At 36.3% G+C, this 16,539-nt stretch overlaps 1 protein-coding gene across 1 annotated transcript in view; it reads left to right on the top strand.

The window, feature by feature from the left end:
* The window catches only part of LOC144977036 (uncharacterized), a 50,540-nt gene that overhangs the window by 19,743 nt on the left and 14,258 nt on the right, over positions 1-16,539 (top strand). The window contains exon 3 of the mRNA XM_078921753.1: positions 15,907-16,038. Within this exon, the coding sequence (XP_078777879.1) occupies positions 15,907-16,038 (132 nt within the window). The remainder of the gene's footprint in view (positions 1-15,906; positions 16,039-16,539) is intronic.

The raw sequence follows: 16,539 nt of genomic DNA, 5'->3' as shown, positions 1-16,539 counted from the left end.
GACCTTGGACGTCTTTATTTTTTTTTTAATGAGCTTTTGATAAAGCGCAATATCCACTAAACGTGCTCAGAGCGCTTTACAAGGGGTCCCTGACTAACAGCAACACGTAACGTGTAGAGTAAGACATGACGCTTGTTAGGCGATATTACAATTTGTTCCAACATAGTCAACGCTGTTAACGGCCAGGTACTCATTTTACACCGGAGTACGGTGAGAGAATGTGAGTAAAGAGCCTTTTCCATGGACTCAACTATGCGCTGAGCGAGGCTCGAACCCAGGATATTCCGATCCGAAAGCGAGTGTCATACCACTTGATCACATAGACATTATCCATATATGTCGCTGAACAGGACGCATGGTCATCAAGGATTTCTTTCTGATAGACCCAATACATTACATTTGACTAATCGTCTCGAAACGCAATAGGTCGGAGTGATCCTGGTGATTAACATTCAACTTTAAGCTTAACATTATATAAAAGTGAGTTAGAATAAATCCTTTAATTAGTGGGAGGTAGCGTTGTTTATTAAAACTTTAATTTTTTTTTTTAAATGATTGCCTTTCCCTATTCTGATAATTTTTACTCAATTTCCCTTTTCGCGTTCATTCCGACTTAAACTCCTCTCCGCATACGCTGCTAAGCGCAATCGTGAAAAGAAATAAGAACTCAAGAAGGGGATGATTTAGGTCCCTTTTCGTGTTGTCAGGTGGGAGTTCTAGTCAATCGTGCCTCTTATTGTCCTCTTTCTTGCCATATCATCCTATCCGTCCAGTAATGTTTGGGTAGCCGGGTCGAGAATTAAATATGGCGTAGCTACTTTCAACAAGACCTTGATCATTATTGATATTGGTTACCTTTAGGGTAGGCAGTGGTTAAGTGTGTATCTGTACCTTCCAGGTTAAAGAGACTGGGATGCAATTTCGCCTCTTTGTGTCATTGAGTTGGCCATTCTCTATCAACAAAGTGGCCCACCAGCAGATCTACCAATTATTCTGATTTAATCGTTATGTCTCGTCCGTCACCTCAATCTGATGTATTCGTTTCTGTAGGCGAGCTTATTGTGTCTTGTAATGATTTTAAGCATTTTATTTATTTATATATTTATTTATTTATGTATTATTTTTTTTATAATGTAAAATGCCGTTAGACGCTATAATGTAAATTAATTATTTATTTTTATGTTTTTGTATTATGTCGGTTTCCTTGAGTGTATCGCCTTGTGGCGATGGTTAACATATTTATACAGATTTATTTTGGCTCTAATTTGATCAATTCGTATCTTTTGCTCCAACTCCTATTACTGGAAAATTAAATATTAAATTAAAAATTAGTGACAGTGTGGTTGTTTTTACTTAGAAAATGAATATTTGTTCAAGCTGAGCTACACGCGCTAATTCTGAAGAAGTATTTAATTTTGCCGTGATAAATCTTATAAATAAGGGTGAAAATCCGGCAATGTTGGTCTATAGCATTTTTTCAAATTCGGATTATCCTCCCGCCCCCTCTCCCCCTCCAAAATAATAATAAAAAAAAAACTAAATTAAAAGATTGTTTCTTATTTGCTAGTGGCAGGTCTTGTATTCTATATATCTACTAATTGGCCCGCTCGGCCCCGCCCTTTTTCATGACGTCATTTGCCTGACTCCCTACTAGGGAAATATGAGTGAAATGAAAATATTGATTTGTCTGCTGTCTAATCACTGTTTGTTTGTTTTTTTGTTTTTTTATACTTACTTTATTTCCATTTTGGCCAGGAAACTTATATTTCGAATATTATAGATGGATTTCGATGATCCCGTTCTTGTCTTAAAGTCTCAAACTCGACACTTTTGTGAACTGTCAAGTTTGAAGCATTTGGACAAGCTTGAGATGGGGAGGGGGGGGGGGTCATCTTGGTTGATCGATATTTTTTTCCTTGTAAATCATCTCTCTGTTATGTATTGTTATATTTGTTATTTTAAATTTATAATGTAAGCATTTGAGTGTATTCCTCTTTGTTGGATTTTGTGCTTGTGTCCGGATGAGACTTATAGGTGATCTCAAACTAGCTAAGTACATTGGTGGTATGCTCTTGGAATCTACATCTGATCCCTATTTGTTCCCAGTTCCCCTTTGTCTTACTTTCTCTTGGCTGCTTTAATTGTAATTCCAGAACTTTTTACTATCCGATTTTCTTCCTTTTTACTGGCGCTGATATAACCTAAATGTGTTGGAAGCGCCATAAAAACAAACAAAAACGATACTTGGAAGTAGTCGTTTTCTGGCTCAAATTTAAATGAATTAATACAAAAAAGTGCTTTGTCAGAGTAGCTCAGATAAACATTGAATCATTATTATTATTATTATTATTATTATTATTATTATTATTATTATTATTATTATTATTATTATTATTATTATTATTATTATTATTATTATTATTTTTATTATTATTGTTGTTGTTATTGTTATTATCATCGTCATCGTCACCATCATCGTCGTCGTCGTTGTTTTTATTATTTGAATAGAGGGTACTGACTAGCGTTATTTTCATTTCGACCGTGCTTCTTCTTTTACGTTAGACTAACTATGCTGTGTATAATGTCCTTTATTCAGCCTAGAGGCTATTGAAGTTGGGAGTTTGTTCCGGTGTCTGGGGCTTGAAGCGAAATAATTGATGGCTGCTTACTAGCGTCCCTCTCCAGATCGAATTTATAAAAATGTATATGTATTAGACTTCCACTCAAGTGTGTGGGTAGAAAGGCCACCCATCGCCCTAGTACACACACACACACACACACACACACACACACACACACACACAGAGAGAGGAGCAGAGAGAGAGAGAGGGAGAGAGAGAGAAGAGAGAGGAGAGAGAGAGAGAGAGAGAGAGGAGATAGAAGAGGAAAAGGGAGAAGGTGGAGAGAAGAGAGGAGGAGGATTGGGTGGAGGAGGTGAGGATTTGTGTGAGGTGTGTGTGTGTGTGTGTGTGAGAGAGAGAGAGAGAGAGAGAGAGAGAGAGAGAGAGAGAGAGAGAGAGAGAGAGAGAGAGCTAGTAGTCTCTGGAACTGGTGAATTAGTGTTTTGGGAATACGTTGTTGGTAGCCCTGATTTGGCCCGAGAATTATGACTAGAGGGAAGCGACGATGATGATAATAATAAATAACAATACTATGCATAAGAGGTTGCTTGTTGTTTTTTCCTTTTATCTTTGTTGGTGTTGTTTGTTTTTTGTTGCGAATCCTAAAAATCAATTTTCAAAATGCGTATAGATATATTATGTTCTGGACGATTATGTAAATAGAAAAGCTTGTGCATCTTATTACCAGTAATAAACTATTGTTGTCAATAAAATGTATCTTGTCACTGGTCCAGTGGTGAAAAGATGCATATATTTATGGAATTAATTGTGTTTATGCATGATATTTAAACCTAAAATAAAATATTGCAACTGTATATTTCTTTCGGCTACTTGCAACTAATGTCAATCGTTAAGAAAGAATAACAGGATCAGCAACAACAATAACAATAACAGCGGCAACAATAATTATTCATCAATAATAACGATACAATTGAGAGAAAGATAAATGTGACTCATATATAAGGGAACAGCACAAAACAAACGACGTTTCGGCCTTTGGCCTTCTTTAAGTGAACACGAAATATGTTATATTATGTATTAGATTGTCATAATAGTTAAAACATTATAGGGAATGAGATTAGCAGAAGAGTAGCGTCTCTTGATTGGACGTCACCTTACAGAGAGAACGTCAATTTGGTTTTGCGCATGCGTCTCTCTCGTCCTCGGGGAAGCGAGGACGAGAGACTCATGCGCACAACCAACATGACGTTCTCGCTCTAATAACTTTTCCGCCGGTGACGTCACAGAGTATGGGTGACATCCAATCAAGGGACGCTACTCTTCCGCCTATCTCATTCCCTATATGTAAAAATATGTATGTGTGCGCGCGTGTATGTGTGTGTGCGTGAAAGGGAAGAGAGAGAGAGAGAGAGAGAGAGAGAGAGAGAGAGAGAGAGAGAGAGAGAGAGAGAGAGAGAGAGAGAGAGAGAGAGAGAGAGAGAGAGAGAGAGAGAGAGTGTAACGAAATGCTTCCGTGTAGGCGTCAGTTTACGACAGGATGTACGTCGTCGTAGTATTAGTTGTTGTTGTTATTGAATCCCTCCGGAACAACCCTTCTTTTGTTGATACAGGTCGTATCAGATCATGCACCTATGGCCCGGAAGTTTGAATTAAACTACGTAGTGTGGGTGTTATTGTGAGAAAGGCATCAATCTTGTTTTCTCCGTAAACTTATAAGCAAAGTAGGATCCCTGTATTCTACGGGAGTGACTTTGTTATGGTATGGCTTGATTGATATCTCGTAACTATGGGGCTGACGAATTTATTTATCCTTGATATGAGGATGTCCGGTATCAGGATGGGTTGTTGTTGTCCATGATTATGGAATCTGGGGGAGTTTTAAGGAATTTCAGATGTTTACGGATATGACTAACATCCGGTTGTGTGGGTAGAATTTTGCTTCGTTTGCTTGATTTTTGCCTATAAATGCCAGAGTTTTGAGCAGTTTCTTCAGACCACTCAGCGGAGTCTTTTAGGCTCATTGTCTCAAAAGAGACCAGACAGCGGAGTCTTTTAGGCTCATAGTCTCTAAGCGATAACCACAGCGGAGTCTTTTAGGCTCATTTGTTTAACTCTTGTGTAGAGTTGGATTAAAGTCTTGTGTAGACTTTGTAGTGCTCAAAGTTCGAGCTGAAACACGTTTTGTGTTAACTCTTGTGTAGAGTGTGATTTAAGTCTTGTGTAGACTTTGTGGTGCTCAAAGTTTGAGCTGAATCAAGTTGTGTTATAACTCTTGTATAGAGTTTGATTAAAGTCTTGTGTAGACTTAATTTGTGATTTCAATAATCTGTTCGGCTCTGGTGAGATTTTGAATAATATGTTGTGATTACAATTATGATTGTGTTTTGATATCAATATCATAATATCACTTTAAATTTTGATTCTCAATTAATTAATCAGATAATGAAATTAATTGTGTAATATATTCTTGTTGTAAAGAAAATAAGCTTTTCTTGCTATAAAGCATTATTATTTCATATCTACAAAGTAAAGCAATATTAATCAACATTAATAAATTGATTTGTTAAAGTAAAATAATATTTACTCATTTAAAGTAAACATATTGAGTGAGTTCGAATATAGATAGAGTTATATTCGTATGATTATCATATTATAACAAAATCATTTTCTTTCTTTAAAGTGAATGAGCCGTTGGAGGCTGGGCTTTAACAAGCCAACTTTAGGCTATACACTCATAGCTTGACACTAATAGAAACTGAACATTTGCCTGTTTTATAAGTTACCTGTGAAGAACCATTTGCTTATTTTAATATCAGAACATTGAGAAACAATTGATCTGTTTATGAATACTGTGAAATCAGAACAATTTCAAGAAGAGACAAATTAACAATATTAGAACAACCTTACAGTTTTTGTTGAATATCAAGGACACTCTTTTGGCTTTCTTCTACACGTCTGGATTGTGTTTAGTTAGTTAGTTAATTATTAGTTGCCTGTATGACTGTGATGGTTGCAACCTATCTGTGAGATTGTCTGATGTGGTAGCGGTTTGGTAAAGTATTGATAATTAATTGATTTAATTATATATTTTCATATCGCTTTCATATCATATTCATCATCACACCATCTCCATCAATTTGTCATCCATCCATTTGATTTCATACTTATTACATCTATCATTTCATCTTTATATCTCATAATATCTTTGTTATATTGTAATAAAATATATCTTCATTTAGCTTCAAAACCTTTATCAACGTATTGTGTTTGGTTATTGATCGGTGTCGTAGCTTGAATATAGCACACATAAACAAGGTTGCAAACTGCGCTACATAAGCATACGGTTTACGTGCGCACTTTGTGACAGAGAGGGGGGGGGGGGGGGGGGTGTAAACCAATAACAATACATGGGCACAAAGTAATAAGACATGGGTCTCAAATTCCCGCTATTTATAGGATTTCCCGCTATTTCAGGGGCTCTGTCATTTCCTTCATTTGGGCTCCTGGCCCTCGGTAATATCTCTTCAAAAAACGTTGTAAACACTCTGGTTGCAATTGACTTATTCGCGTTTATTAGTTCTTTAACATTTTTTCGTGCCTCTATAATGATTTGTATGTTAAGAATTCTATATTTTACCAGTATTGTCATTAATGAGGGCATAGTGCTCCACTTTATTTATGATAAAATGCGCGTTCCGCAGAATCCGCGAAGCATTCCTCCTCTTTAATGATTCCGACTTGATACCTGTGCAATAACAGCAGCAACAATAAGTATTCAACAACAATAACAACAGTTACAATAATTGTTCAACAACAATAAGAACACCAACAATAAGTATTTGTAACAACAGCAACATGGGCAAGATTATTCATAGCCTCAACATCAGTCACACAACAGTAACAGTAACCTTAGCGAGATACACAAGACAATCGACATCTAAACTAAAATGACGCGGTGGATAACAGTGAAACTTCAAAAAAGATAGTGCAACTGTATATTATTAGTAAAACTTAATGCGGAATTTGGTCTTGTGATATGACACTCGCTTTCGGATCGGAAGGTCCTGGGTTCGAGCCTCGCTCGGCGCTTAGTTGAGTCCTTTAAAAAGACTCTTTACTCACATTCTCTCACCGTATTCAGGTGTAAAATGAGTACCTGGCCGTCAATAGCGTTGTCTCTGTCGGAAAAAAATTGTAATATCGTCTAACAGGTGTCATGTCTTGTTCTACAAGCTTAGTGTTGTTGTTGTCCAGGGACTCCTTGTAAAGCGCTTTGAGCATGTTTAGTGGATACTGTTCTATATAAAATCTCACGTTTAAAGCTCAGGTTTAAAACTTCAAACAAGATAGTGCAACTGTATACGGGTATAATTTAGCAATGACTATCCCGCACAAATCTTTGGGCCTCTTTTTCGCTCACGAAGTGCCCGAATTCGCGTCAAAATATGGGACGAAGCCGTTTCGTATATGCTATTTTAAAAAATTAATTACGACGCTGTTTATCGATAAATATGACTGAAAGTTGGCACACAGTTAGAAAAAAGGTCATTTTAGATTATATCAAGCGACAAAACTCGTGCGATTACCAGAAGACCGTTAAAAATAGATTTTTACTCTTTGGAGTAAAATATTTCTAAAACTACCGGGCGTGGAGGTTTTGTCGCTGACAGGGTACATGAACATTTCTTCTTTTTGGTTGTAAAATTTCATATGAATATGACGAGTACTTTTCCCGTATTTTACAAAACACCATCCTAATTTGCTCTTCAAGTTTCAATCTTTTAATCCACTTATTACGCAAGATACAACCAAAGGTCGAAAAAAAATGCCGAAAAAGCGTCCATATTTTCGTGTTTTTTTTTCCTCTTTGCGGGTCATCGAAATAAATGACACCTTTGAAACTGCATAACTTGTTTATTTATGAATAGATTTTCAAAATTCAAAAACATTTTTACTCAGTGGAGATAGGGCTTTGATTTTAGACACAAATTTTCCTCAAAAAGAGAAAAAAACATTTTTCATAGTCATTGCTATATAATTTCAAACAAGATAGAGCAACTGTATTATTAAGTAGTAAAACTTCAAACAAGATAGTACACTGTAGTATACTGGTATAATTTCAAACAAGCTGGTGCAACTGCAGGCTTGCCAACCAGTATGATTTCTCATATTTTGATACGTTTTGGGGTCCAAAATATGAGATGGGAATAATGACTAAAATATGCTAAATTCAAAAAGTTTGTAACAAAAAGGGAGGAAATGATAAAAGTAAAAGTGCAATCGTTGAAGGTCATCAAATGTCCCCATAAGGATGATTGTCATTGGAATCGCAGAATTTTCTTCCCCTCTACTATAGCTTGATTAGTCTCCATAAATTCAGTGAATGTTAAATTAACATTTTTATATGGCTGCACATGTTCAAAATATGATTTTGTGAGAGGAAAATATGAGAAAATTACCATATATGTTTGGAAAATATGATAAATCTTTTCAAATGGTTGAGGTTGGTTGGCAAGTCTGCAACTAGATACTAGTATAATTTCAAACAAGACAGTGCAACTGTATAATGTTAGTATATGTAATTTCAGTAGACTAGTAAAGCAAGACGGTGTAACTACATTTTTCCCCGACTACTTGCAACCAGTGTAAATCGTTCTTGAAAGAATAATAGCAGCAGCCACATTTCATCGCAATCAGTATCATCATGATCATCATCATCGTCATCAACAATAACAACAAAATGTCAGCAACACTAGCATAATTATTAGCAGCTATAGCGTCGGCCGTAGCGATAACAGTAACCTTAACAAGGGACAAAACACACACAATATCATCATATCAATAACGTTAACAATACCACGAAGAAAAGCATTGATTACAACTACAGTGTCACAGTTATTACAAAAGCGACATAAATAACAGCAACGGCTTCCGATCTGCGACAGATAAAAAAAACACGGGGAAAAGGGTAGCTACTGATATTATAGTGTGATAGTGGCATTGTCGAAAACGTTTAAGAAATGAATATGTATAAATAAAAAATATAGATTAATGAATATTTTGGTATAAAAATAAAATTCCCTACTTTATTCCCTGCCGGAGTTTTATCTACATTGTCCGTCTCGGAAAAAGCCCCGAGATAATCCAGAGCCTCAGTACAGCTCCCCAAAGAGAGCAATAGGACTCTAAGGATAAAAAAAAAAAACAAACCAAAAAACAAAAAACAAAAAACAAACAATGAGATACTCCTGAGATTGGACTCGAACCAAGTTCCCCCTATCCACTCGGTTAACTCGCCCCTTCCCCCCTCCATCCTCCCATCACGAATACAACAGCGGCAACGCAAGCATTGAAAACAAACACATCCTGCAACGATTGAAACCACGGCATCGGTTACAAAAGGCGACAAAATAAAAAACGGATCCTAACCCCAGCAGTGATGCAATAATTATTATCATTATCGAAACAGATAGAGATGTAATCTAATAACAGTGAATATAAAGATACGCGATCATGGGTGTTGTAGTGATAAAAGATGTATAAAGGCTATGGTGCCGACATTTTCCCCGTATTGATTTTTCCTTTTACCGTCGTCCTCTTGATATCGTCGCGTTTACCATATCATAATCTTCCCTTGGCGTTGATTATAATAATATGCAATCAATCGTCTCAAAACGTTATTATGGTGGGGCGGACCCTTATACGTAAAGCTCAATTTTAAGCTTAATTCATAAAAGTTAAGTCAAATAATTAACAATTAACAACACACATATATAAATAGATAATGAACTTAACCTATAAGCTAGGAAGTAAGTAAAATTAATCAGAAGTGATACAAAGCTGCAGGAAGCTGTGGACTGTAAAGAGTAATAACCAAAAATGAATGTAGCTGCTTCAAAAAAACTAAAACGAAATACATACCAAATACGGAACTTTTCGGGCTCAAAACTCCTCTTCAGCCAACAGCAACAACAACAACAAAAAATCCAGAAATGAACAAAGACAATGAAAACATAAATACATTACCAAAAAAAAAAGAAATAAAAGCAACAAAAAAACCCCAAAAAAACCAAACCCTAATCCACAGCAGAGACTTCTTCGAAGTAGGAAAAAATATATCAGTTGTGGTTCCGATTTGTGTATAACATTGATAAGAGTATACCTTGATTGTAGAGAGTCGGACGTGTTTCTTAATTGAGACAATTTATTCTGTCGTTGAACCCAATTTTCTTCTAGTCCATCCCGGTGTGATACCAGATTGACACGATGGGTCACTATTTAATTTAATCATGACTGCCTTTCAAATCCCGAATACCAAATTTATTTTAATAGAAATCATAATCATAATCATAATAATCAGAATAATAATAAGAATAATGATAATAATAATAATAATGATATAATAATAATAATCTCATCATCATCATCATCATCATATATAATAATAATATATCATAATCATAATCATAATAATCATAACTGGGTGGGGTTCCTGACCTCCCATAGTGGGCAGGGGGGTACATACTGTGTCTTCTATCCCCTTATAACTGTTTTCCAACATGCTTTCTGTCTTTGTCTTGGAATGAGATTACTTGGTTTTGTCCTGGCCCTGGCCGGAGTCCTAGCTCGGAGGGAAACAGTCAAATGTATAGTTATTGTTTTGGGAGATGATGTTTTTTTCCTTGTAAATCATCTCTCTGTTATGTATTATTATATTTGTTATTTTCAATGTATAATGTAAGCATTTGAGTGTATTCCTCTTTGTTGGATTTTGTGCTTGTGTCCGGATGAGACTTATAGGTGATCTCAAACTAAGTACATTGGTGGTATGCTCTTGGAATCTACATCTGATCCCTATTTAGTTCCTTGTTCCCACATGTCTTACTTTTTCTTGGGTGCTTTAATTGTAATTCTAGAACTTTTTAGTATCCCATTTTCTTCCTTTTTACTGGCGCTGATATAACCTAAATGTGTTGGAAACGCCATAAAACCCTTAAAAACAAAACAAACAAAAAAAAAAACAAAAAAAAAAAAAAAAAAAACAAAAAAAAAAACATAATAATAATAATAATAATAATAATAATAATAATAATAATAATAATAATAATAATAATAATAATAATAATAATAATAATAATAATAATAATAATAATAATAATAATAATAAAGAAAAAATAAATAGTATAACAAATCGCATGATTTTTTTTCCTTCTTCGAAGAACACAATCACAGTGGAAATTTTCTTCTTTCTTACTTATTTACTTCCTTACTTCCTTACTTACTTATTTACTTCCTTCCTTACTTACTTACTTACTTACATGTTAAATTGTTTCTTTCTTTATTTCCCTCTTTCTTTCTTTGTGTACTTATTTTGTTTATTATTTTCGACTCGACTCGTCCCAGAATCAAAACCAGTACTTTATCAATTTGCTACAAATCGCAACCACAACTGATAATATTTTATTTCCTCCTTCAAAGAACAGATCACAGTTGAAATATTCTTCCTTCTTACTCACCTTCTTACTTACATGTCAAGTTGTTTCTTTCTTTCTTCTTTCTTTAATAACATATTTTGTTCTTTATTTTATCTATGGAATGTTTGAAAATGCTGGAGGTTGTGTCTCCCCTCCTCACTACCCCGTCTGTTCTTTTCTTTTATTTATTTATTTATTTATTTATTTATTTATTTATTTATTTATTTATTTATTTATTTATTTATTTATTTTTACTTACGTACTACGTTGTTTCGTTTCCAGATCAAAACTACAGTCAATCCTATTTTTGAAGTAATGACAAATGTCCCGTGGTCGCTCTCTCTCTCTGTTCTGTTTCTCTCTATCTGTTTCTCTCTATCTTCATCTATCTTCTATCTATCTATCTATCTATCTATCTTCTGTCCTTTCAATGCTCTCTCTCGTCCTCCGTCACCTCTCTCTCTCTCTCTCTAATTTTGTTCCCTCCCTCCCGCTCCCTCCGTCATCATTTCCTCCTTCTACTTCCCTCCCTCTCCCGTCACTCTCCTCCTCCCTCCCATTATCATCCTCTCTTCCTGCTCCCTTCGTCGATCTCTCCTCCTCCTCCTCTCCGTCAATCTCTCTTCCTCCCAATCCGTCGATGTTTCTCATTCACCACCGATGCCTACCAGCGATGTCACCGTGCCTTCAAGAGAACACAACCTGACACTTATTCGAAGCATCGGGTTTAATTATTTTTCACAAGTTGTGGGTCATCTTTATGAAGACAGATGTAAACGTTTCGGGCTTCCCCTTTGTCACCAATAAAATACGATGTATGAGACACTAAAGACGAATGAGAAATGAGAGGATGGATTTTTTAAGGCTTGTTTTGTTGACAAATAGAAAACCCGAAACGTTCACAGCATCTGTTTTCGTTTAAATTGAAGCTTCTATTCCATTCTATTGTTATTTATTGCGTTGAGCTTCAAGTAGCAACATTTGCATTGTTTCTTTTGGATAGGATGCTGGTCTATCTCAAATTACTCTCCGCCAGATCTAACAGACCCAGCTACCCAATCACTGCTGGGTGATCACGGAGGGGAGGGTCAGAAAAAAATCTCGACCACCCGGGATCGATTCGGATGTAAATATTACCAGAAGGACGTGCATTTCGGTCCAGATTCATTTGCTTATGAAGCGAGTTTCCCTACCAACTGGACTATCGGAGCCCCCCCCCCCCCCCCCCCCCCCACACACACACACACACACGCACACCGTTGTTTGAATAAAACCAATATTATTTTAAGTCCATTCCGGTCAATATGAAGTGACGGAGGGTGATGATGGAGATGGCACGGTTGTGTTATTGTTCATGGTAGTACGGAAGAGCTCTTTTACCTGTCGGTCAGTGACCCCAGCCCGCAGACCTGAGTTTGTCGAGAATTATCAACCCCTAATGGCGAGAAAGAATTTCGAATCGTAGATAAGATTATATTCGCCCCATCTCTTCGCATCTAATAGTTATATATATGATTGTATATTAAACCGTTTTCACCCAGAGAACAATGTAAGATTATATTCACCCCATCTCTTCGCATCTAATAGTTATATGATTGTATATTAAACCGTTTTCACCCAGAGAACAATGTAAGATTATATTCACCCCATCTCTTCGCATCTAATAGTTATATGATTGTATATTAAACCGTTTTCACCCAGAGAACAATGTAAGATTATATTTGCCCCATCTCTTCGCATATAATAGTTATATGATTGTATATTAAACCGTTTTCACCCAGAGAACAATGTTTAAAAAATTGTTAGTTAATAATCCACTAAATCATTATGTGCTCTAAACGTATTTCAATGGGTGGCAGTCTACTTGGAGTACTATATAGATGTCGTTGGTCGCAAACCTACGACGCATAATGTAAAGGACGAAACATGACGCCTGCAAGTCGCTCTTACTATAATGATGATGATATAATAATAATAATAATAATAATATAATAATAATAATAATAATAATAATAATAATAATATATATATATGATGATGATGATGATGATGATGATGATGATGATGATAATAATAATAATAATAATGTTAAGTGGTTTTCGATAAAAAAAAAATAACGCTGTTACCGAAGAGGTACTTTTTTGTTTTGTTTTTGTTTACGCTAGAGCACTGTAAGAGATTGTTAGTATTGTAAAAGAACCCTTTTTCCAATGACTCGACTTTGCACCGCCCACAGGGGCTCGAACCATTGACCAACCCCTCCCCCGTCAGAAGCTGAGTAGTGTACACATACCACAAAACCACTTGCAACAATAATGATTCGACATTGAAACTCCGAGTCGTATCGGAGCTGCTCTCTTGGTGAAAATTCAACGTTAGAGTAAAAGCGATTCCCGCATGGAATGTTTAAAAGGACTTATAATATATCTCTGAAAGATCCTAAGCCTTAGTAAGATTATGTATTAGCTATACTATCATACACTGACAAAATGCATTTTTTACAACTCAGCGAGGGAACGTTTCTACTTCTGTCATCAAATTTCAGACCCGAGATTTCTTAAGGACGAGCTGTCGGGTCATATTTCCCAATCGATAAATAAAGTGGACGTTTTCTGGCCACCGTTATGTTTAAAAAGCGTTTGGGAATTTATTGTGGTATGGTGTGTCTGGTCGTCATCTTACTGTGGATCGACGCCTGTTCTATCGTGCTCTGAAGAAAAACAAAACAACCCATTTTTTTTTCATTTTGACCAGAAAACTCTTTCTTCAAATATCCATCGATTACAGTTACCATTATCTTGTCCACCCCCCCCCCCCCCCAAAAAAAAAAAAAAAAAAAACAACAAAAAAACAAAAACAAACAAACAAAAAACAACAAAACAAAACACACACACACAAAAAAAAACATTTTTAAATGGTCTCTTTGTTTCCCTCGACAATAATGTGATGAGCCGGTGATTCAGCCTAATTTTTACGGATTTGCCATACTCTATACGTTTCACTGTACTGTACTATTTACTGATAGGATCTGTTACTGTCTTAATCCAGTTACTCATTTTCACATGTCAGAAACTATTTAAAATGGTTTATCTATGGACACCAGACTGGGGACTTGAGTTCTGCAATCATTATATTTTTTCATTTAGATCCAGTCGATCTCTGACCCTTCTCACAATTGCTTGACTTTTGTTACCAGACGAGAGACACCTTAGCGTTCGGCCGCCGAGGCCTCAATCTTTTCCATCGTTTATGTGCACACAAACATTTTAAAAATTAAAAATGGAACTGACTGGATGTCCCGTGAATTACGTGACATCTAGCGTACTGTTAAGTATCTCGTAATCTCTGAGACCCTCAAAGCGCGCCAAGCAAAACCTGTTTTCCCTCAGCCTCCTAACTCGCAACCTCATTGTATGACAAACTTAATAAGCCTAAACGCTTTATTATTGTTTTATACATGCGTGTGTTGTGTGTATCAACGTCAACGGCCTTATAATGTTAAGATGGATAGAAATAAATAAGACAATTAGGCAAGATAAGCAGCTTAAATGAAAGGGAAGAGGAAAATCCCTGATATATGGATAGATATCGTGGGTAATTGGGCTCATGATTAAACACGACGGTTTTATGGACTGCGCCCCGACGAAACACATTTATATTGGTCAGAAAGCGTTTACTCCAAATGCCCATTGATTAAAATGACCTTCAAATCATCACAAAGTCTCAAACCTGAAACTTCTTGGAATTGTCGGGTTAGAGACTTTTTTACAGGTTAAGAGTTATTTTTATCTACCGATATTAAAAGTAAATGTTATCTGGCCGTAATGAGAAGAAATAAAAAAAATAAACAAAAAGATACCCACCCTTTCTCTTTACAGACAGGTTTCGATTTCACTAACATGACAAATTATTATCTTACCAAAGGGAGCAGTAGTGGCGACGGTGATTCAACGACGCTCGTTACTACGCTATTTTCTGTTCGTTGTGATCTTTGGTCTACGTTGTATTGTTGCGTGGAACCGCTCTCTCTCTCTCTCTCTCTCATCTCTCTCTGAGTCTCTCTCTGAGTCTCTCTCCGAGTCTCTCTCCATCTGTCTCTCTCTTTCTCTCTCTCCGTCTCTCTGTGTGTCTGTCTCTCTCTCTCTCTCTCTCTGTCTCTCTCTCTCTCTGTGTGTCTCTGTCTCTCTCTCTCTCTCTCTCTCTCTCTTTCTCTTTCTCTCTCTCTTTCTCTCTCTCTCTCTCTCTCTCTCTCTCTCTCTCTCTCTCTCTCTCTCTCTCTTTCTCATCTCTCTCTGAGTCTCTGTGTGTCTGTCTCTCTGTCTCTCTCTCTTTCTCTCTCTTTCTCTCTCTTTCTCTCTCTCTCTCTCTCTCGTAAAAATAAATAAATAAATGAGATTTGGGTAACGTTTTTATATATTTTATGAGTAGGCATTGATTATAATTAAAGTTCAGAATTCTAATTTTTTGGGGGGTCTAATTATGTGTCCGGTGCGTGCATAAACTTGCCAACAAATTGTCTTGAAATATTATGAGTTGCAAAAAATATATCATTCATAAGTCATATTGAATATTCAGTACTAAACAAATTGATGCATTTCTTTTGAACACAGCTGCTATTCCAAACCATATTTTCCATGAAATTTGCTTTTGATTCTCTCAAATGTATCAAAATATGGGTCATCATGTTCTTGTACGAGGCCACTTAATTTCACATTGTGGCACCATCCCGTCATAACAACCAGTTTGAGGAGTTGTTAATATATTTTATTAAAATTAAAAATATTTCTTACTCTTTGCTTCTGGTTTCCTTTGAATTGGGTGCTTATTGATTTTTTCTTCTTGATTTTCAGATGAACCAATGCGCCCAGTGTCTCCTCCACCACCCCCTCATTTCACAACAGTCAAAGAACCTTCAGGAAGCCCGGACAATCCCGATCCTTCCAAACCATCGGGTCCTGACCCTGTCTCCCCAGAGGCATCAGGTTGGTGTTTCAACATTCTTAAACCTTTTACAATTAGGGTATGAGCTTATTCTATGTGGTCCTGTGGTTGACACTCGCCTTCGGATTGGAAACTTGGGCTCGAGCCTCACTCAGCTCATAGTTTAGTCCTTGGAAAAGGCTCTTTACTCACATTCTCTCACTGTACTCAGGTGTAAAATGAGTCAGACAAAAAATTGTAATATCGCCTAACAGGCGTCTTGTCTCGTTCTACATGTTACATGTTGCTGCCAGTCAGGGACCCTTTGTAAAGTGCTTTGAGCTGTTTAATGGATATTGCACTATATAAAAGCTCAAGTTTTGTTGTTTTTAATAGTTCAGTTAGTTGAGCACTCGCGCCTCTACCAAATCTGCATGAAGTCCAGATTTTTTTCCTGACCTCCCTCTCCAACAAGAAGTGGTTTGGTCGCTGGGTCTGCTAGATCTAGGTTAAAGTACTTTGGGATACAATAGCATCCTATCCAAAGAGTAGCAAAGCAATTG

The sequence above is a fragment of the Berghia stephanieae genome, chromosome 7 (genome assembly GCF_034508935.2).
Source record: "Berghia stephanieae isolate SIO BIC M18660-M18661 chromosome 7, UCSD_Bste_1.3, whole genome shotgun sequence".
NCBI classification, from domain to species: Eukaryota; Metazoa; Mollusca; class Gastropoda; order Nudibranchia; family Aeolidiidae; genus Berghia; species Berghia stephanieae.
This window is presented reverse-complemented; position numbering and strand designations above follow the sequence as displayed.